Source organism: Epinephelus moara, chromosome 24 (genome assembly GCF_006386435.1).
Source record: "Epinephelus moara isolate mb chromosome 24, YSFRI_EMoa_1.0, whole genome shotgun sequence".
Classification (NCBI taxonomy): domain Eukaryota; kingdom Metazoa; phylum Chordata; class Actinopteri; order Perciformes; family Serranidae; genus Epinephelus; species Epinephelus moara.
The window spans coordinates 43,478,220-43,484,302 of NC_065529.1; the positions used below are offsets into that span (position 1 = coordinate 43,478,220).

The 6,083-nt window shown below is 38.8% G+C and overlaps 1 protein-coding gene across 1 annotated transcript; it reads left to right on the top strand.

Annotated features, from left to right (window-relative positions):
- Window positions 1-496: 496 nt before the first annotated feature.
- rps23 (ribosomal protein S23) lies at window positions 497-2,978 on the top strand. Its single transcript, XM_050038993.1, has 4 exons — window positions 497-578; window positions 1,797-1,956; window positions 2,322-2,442; window positions 2,790-2,978. The coding sequence occupies exons 1-4, from the start codon at window positions 575-577 to the stop codon at window positions 2,934-2,936; spliced, it is 432 nt and encodes a 143-aa protein (XP_049894950.1). The 5' UTR covers window positions 497-574; the 3' UTR covers window positions 2,937-2,978.
- Window positions 2,979-6,083: the final 3,105 nt, after the last annotated feature.

Here is a 6,083-nt window from a genome sequence, read left to right on the forward strand (position 1 = left end):
GAGAACTGACAAATTTATTTTTACGCTATAAAATGTCCTGCTCAGTGCCCATATTGGTCACAATACATATTTTTAAATGTCTGTATATGCAGTGTGTATACATATTTAAAAAATGAGCACCGCTAGTATCAGATTTTTAACTGTCTAATACTGATTGGGCTAACACTGATGGCATCAAAAATCCAATTATTATTGTTATTATCGTCTAATGTATATTGCTTAATTTCATATTTGATTTATGTTATATTATGTCCCTTATTTTAACTTGCACTATTTTATGTTTAGATTGTCACTTTGCTTTTACTAACTTGCATTAACTTCTTGGTCCTCTTCTCTTTTTTTAACACATATCTCATTTGAATTGTTGTAGGAAGCCTGAGACTTCAGACTTTCATTGCCAACAACTACTTTTTCTATAAATGTTGTGCATATGAATACGTAAAAGAAATAACCTTCGTGTGATAATTTCAGTCAGGCATTATTTATAGCCACGCCCGGCCGGGGTCCTCAGACTAGACATTGCCGCGGTGCATGCTGGGTCCTTCCTTTCCATCCCAGGCTCGCCTCAGCAATCATGGGTATGCCGCAAAATTGATCCTAAATACTAAATTATTCTCTTCACTGCTGTGATTTTTCTTATCGATGTTGTTTATGAATATCTTACAAACAGTTATCGACGTGTTTATGGTGGTAAAAATCCCTCGGTCTAGTAACAAACGGACCGTTTTGACGGTTCTCTTTTCCCGCAACGTGGAGCGGCCATAACACATCTATTCGGCGTGTTAGCATCGTTAGCACGGAATATGTCCGCTTTACCCCTTTAACTGTTGCAATTCATATTTTGGCATTTACTTGCTGTGTGATGAAATAATTAATCTCCTGATGTTTAACATTAAATGATATGAGATTGTGAGTGTTTAAGGCCAGTTAACTTCATGCTACCGCCGCTCGCAGCTAATAAGGTTAAGCTTCGTCAACTTGTGGTACAACAGTTGTCATAATTTTGGAGAAATGCGGTCATAAAACGCCAGACGGATACATTTGTCAAATGCTGATGATCGGTGTAGTCAAATGCTGTAAAGCGCAGTGTCTGAGACTTGTATTCATACTCACGGTGCACTAACCTGTAGTTTTTTAAAACTATTTCTAGGTTTTTAGCTGTTGTTGGTTATTTGTGATGGGTATAAGATCGTGTTAATTTATTTGTTTGTGGTGTGTTTTGTCAGTAGGCAGTGATGCTGCTTGTGTTGCTGTGGTCCCAGTATTTAATTAGTTAAATATTGAAATCTAATCTCAAATCGAAGTGTGTTTTTGTGCATTCCTGATCTTTGGAAAACAAGGTCCATTGTGTGTCAAAGCACTTTGACTGATCAGTGAGAAAATAAGTCTTAGAGAGAAGGAACAGTGGCCAATTTCAACTCAAGTGTCTTAATTGTACAACCTGTTAAGGTGTGGGAACAGCCAACTGACTTACCTGGACCTTTAGAGGCCCTAGAGTTAGAAATCCTGTCATTTTCTCATCTATTTGCATAAGAAATTGGAATACTGGAGGCAGTAGATCAGTAATTTAATTACTGAAATGGATGTCAGTCTAGTACTTGGTGCTGCTTTTGTTGCTGTACCAGGTCACTCAACTTAACAAAATCAGTAGAGAAGCTGTTGTTCTTCATAGCAAAGTGATGGTAATTTGATTTATAAGAAGATAAGAATGCTGTGTTGGCTTTTACATCAATCTGAGAATACCTACAAGAAACTATTAATTCTTACATTATTTCCTGCCTGTATTTGCCTTTCAGGAAAGTGTCGTGGTCTGCGCACAGCCAGGAAGCTCCGTAATCACCGCCGTGAGCAGAAATGGCACGATAAACAGTACAAGAAGGCCCATCTGGGCACTGCCCTGAAGGCTAACCCCTTCGGAGGAGCCTCCCACGCCAAGGGCATCGTCCTTGAGAAAGTGTGAGTACCACAAGACCCTGCTGGACAGTAGACACACAAAGGTGGAGTGATGGATAATCGCAAAACATTGTTCCTGATACAAAAGCAGACTGCATCATATTTAGGTTTCTTAGTCCCTTGTCTGTCAGTTAAGTTTGATTCAAACGCACATGTTGGATGTTTCAAACTCCAGTTACCTGAAGGATGCTGGCAACGTTGCTCTCTGTCATACCTACTGGAAACTTTGAAGTCATTTTGACGTGTTATTTCTGATATGTAATGCATAGTGTTTTGCTCAATCATAACGCTCCTGACATTTCCTTCCAAATAATTTCAACAGTTTACATGTTTGATGTTGAAATGTGTTTTTTGTTTTCCATCTGCAGTGGTGTTGAGGCTAAGCAGCCCAACTCTGCCATCAGGAAGTGTGTGAGAGTACAGCTCATCAAGAACGGCAAGAAGATCACCGCCTTCGTCCCCAATGACGGTTGCCTCAACTTCATCGAGGTAAGCGCCCACCCTGTATACATCCTTGAATAAATGCCACACAAGCAGTTGTGATGCAGTTGTGATGCAGCTGGTGAGGTGTGGTTTATGTGCAGAAACATGAGGTTAAAGTAAATCAAACCGAATGTAAACCAATTGTTTTCCCTGCTTCAAAGCAGCCACAGATAATAGTTTGGGCTTTCTTGGAGCTTTCATAAATATGTTTTGATGCAGCTCAGTGTGTGTAATGTGTATGCAGTTCCTAAAATGCCTTGATGCTACAGCTAATTTAATTTGGTGTTAAGTGTTTTCCAAACTTCATAGATGCATAGATTTTACCTGACCAACTTCTTCCTTTTGTCCTACAGGAGAACGATGAGGTTCTGGTGGCAGGATTTGGACGTAAAGGTCACGCCGTCGGTGACATTCCTGGAGTTCGTTTTAAGGTGGTCAAAGTGGCCAATGTGTCCCTGCTGGCTCTCTACAAAGGCAAGAAGGAGAGACCCAGGTCATAAACAGTTGATGCAGAAAGTAAAATAAACCCGTTTTCAAATACAGTCTAGTTGTTTTGTGTCTTCATTTGTTTGTCACTCGCATTTGTTACTTTGAGAGGGACTTCAAAATTATGAATTAGTCCAAGTCAGACAGATTATACTCGCTGGAAGTCAGCAAACAGGGTTGGTGTATGTTGCAGCAAGTTTTCAGTCGTGACAGATTATAAGACAGTGTAGTATGCTATCAAGCCAAGGAAATATGCTTAATCTACCAACAGATTTATAAAATTATGTGTGTTTTTCTTGTTACTTGGGTTAGAACATTTCCTGGTGTACACATGCTAACACCCCAATATACTGTATGTAGTTATGTTTACAAGCTGGAAGAAAGTCCTGAAAGATTTGTCAGGTTTTTTTTAAGTGGACTGCATTAATGTCATTTTCCTCTTAAGTATTTTACAACTTGCCACTCATTCACACACAACTACACACCAATACAAAGTGTACAAGCTACCATACCAGACTTAGCTGGCCATTTGGAGCAACTTGGGGTTGAGTCTTGACAAAGGACACTGGTGTGTGGACAGGAGGAGCCAACCAACCCTGCAATTAGTGCCACAGCTGCCCTTGTGGCCGTAGGTGTTTGTAGAATATCTCCATGTCAAAATCTGGTTTTAAGACCTTGATTTCATTGTACTGCAGATTAATATAAAATTGGCAATTTCATTTGTCATTTCTTTTCAAGCAAAAATGCCTTAAACTTACTGTGATTCCACCTCCACTGTGTTGACAAGACATTTGATAACACTGGCTAGGACTCGGCGTTAGGGAATAGATTGTAGTCCAGTCAAATTTATCTATAGAGCACATTTTAAAACAACAAACGTTGACCAAAGTGCTTCACAAAAAAAATCCCAGGAAGGAACAAATAAAAACTCATAAATAGGAGAATGTAAGAAAATTAATAAGAGTATATGATATTTTGACATATCACAAAAAGCACTGCACAAACAACAAAATGAACCACAGAACAAGCAGCGTGGTCGGATATGTCATCCTAATAATTAAAAGGTTAAAGAAAAGAGATGGGTCTTAAGGGGGTTTTAAACATGTTAATAGAAGGAGAAGATCCAACTAACGGCGTCACCTTTAGATTTTAACTGGGTATGTGGAATGGAGAGCAGTGATTGGTCACCAGATCTGAGGGGTCGGGAGGTTGAATAGGGTATGAGCAGTTCAGAGATGTGAGCAGGTGTGTGTCCATGCAGCGCTTAACAGACAAATAAGTGAATTTTAATATCAATTCTATGATTACTGGTAACCAGTGAAGAGAGGCCAGCACTGGGGTGATATGGTCTCTCTTTCTAGTACCAGTGAGGGGTCCTGCTGCAGCACTTTTAGCAAGCTGCAGACGGGACGGGGCTGACTGACTGACTCCTACATAGAGGGAATTGCTGTAGTGAAGAGTGGAAATAAAACTTTTGCTATGTTTTTGGCTGAAATGATTACTGAAATCACCTGAAAACAGAAGCCAGATTAACTAAAATAATAAAAGGTTGCTGCCCTACTGCTGTGTGTTCTGTGTTTTAAATTAGATATAATAATAAACAAAATGTCCCACTTGCTCACGGGTCAACAACCCAAAAAATAAAATAACCCACTATATAGCTAAATAGCATGCAAGCTCTCTGAACGCTTGATAACAACTAATATAGTGTCGTTAATAATAGTATAATAATATGACTTATTGTGGTCAAATGGGTTCAATTACAGTAGAAAACAAATGCCATAGAAATGATCTGAACTAGCTATCAATTCATTTAACTACTTGAGTCACTATATTAAAATGAATGTAGTTTAAATACCAGCAACATACTGTGAAAGGTAATTTAACACTACATGTAGCTCACTACTTCCAACACTAAGTACACACACCATGCACAGTTTAATCCAGCCATTGTCTGTCCTGCAGCGTCAGACTGACTGACTGCCGATCAGTTCCCTGCATTAACATAGATGGAGGGTAAATAAAGTAAATTTAGCCGGAGGAGGTAAATATAGTAACAGGTATCAGATCTCCTGCCCCCCCTCAGCCAGACTGCTGTAGCTTAACAGCTGAATCATGCAGATCTGGGGCTCACATGAAGCTCCACTTTTCCCCTTGTGGAATTGTTACAGTTGAACAACGCTATTAAAAGACAGATGTGTTAATGTGTGTGAACGACACATTTATTTGCAGACAGGCAGCTCTCTGCTATTTAAAGACTGACAGAACCCATGTAGACATACAGCTCTGGTTTCAGTCACAGGTCAGAGACCTCTCTTCCTCCTGCCCTCTTCAGCAACAACAACAGATCCTCGTTTAATGTGCAGGGACGCCACAGACGAGTAGAGGGAACCACAACGACGACACAACACAAAACCACAAGGTAAAGAAACCCAGTGACGTCTGTCAGAATCCTCCAGAGAGTCTAGTCTGCTTTCAGAGACAAACAGTGGAAGTACTTGTACTTACCTAAGTATTTCTGGTACTTTTAACTCCACAACATTTATTTCATAACTTTAGTTACTCTGGAGATTGAAGCTTCAAGTTTATAAGTAATGAAACCGAGCTCCACCTTGACCAGCTGCAACATTAAAGTGATGAACACATTAATGCATCAATAATAATAATCCAGTCGTATTATATATATATGATTCTGAAATGGGCCATTCTGCATAATGAGTACTTTCACTTTTTTCACTATAAATATATTTTGTTGCTGATCCTTTTGGAATTTTGCTTGAGTAAAGTTTGGATGCAAGGCTTTTACTTGTTACAGAGTATTTCTAAATTATGGTATTGGTACTTTTAATGAAGTAGAAAATCAGAGTACTCCCACCATGTGTTTTTTTTTATTTGTTGTCTTAAGTCATATCCACAAAGATACAGAGCAATTAGCTAATATGCTTATAACTTATCATGTAAACACGTATTATAATTTCACATAAAAATGTTAAGGGTTTTACAGTGTTTATAGTTTTAACACAACAAATGTATGCAAAGTCATATTGATGCATTTGTGCACATAAACATGTTATATTTGTGACTTTCCTCCTATTTGTTTGTGGATTTTTGTCCATTTCACACTGCAGCAGCATGTTTGTGGTCAGTTAGATATTTGTGAA

Excerpts from the sequence above, each read along its gene's own strand:
- rps23 (XM_050038993.1), top strand. Across the intron at positions 1,957-2,321 it reads GGCATCGTCCTTGAGAAAGT|TGGTGTTGAGGCTAAGCAGC; the intron begins GTGAGTACCACA and ends TTCCATCTGCAG. Across the intron at positions 2,443-2,789 it reads GTTGCCTCAACTTCATCGAG|GAGAACGATGAGGTTCTGGT; the intron begins GTAAGCGCCCAC and ends TTTGTCCTACAG.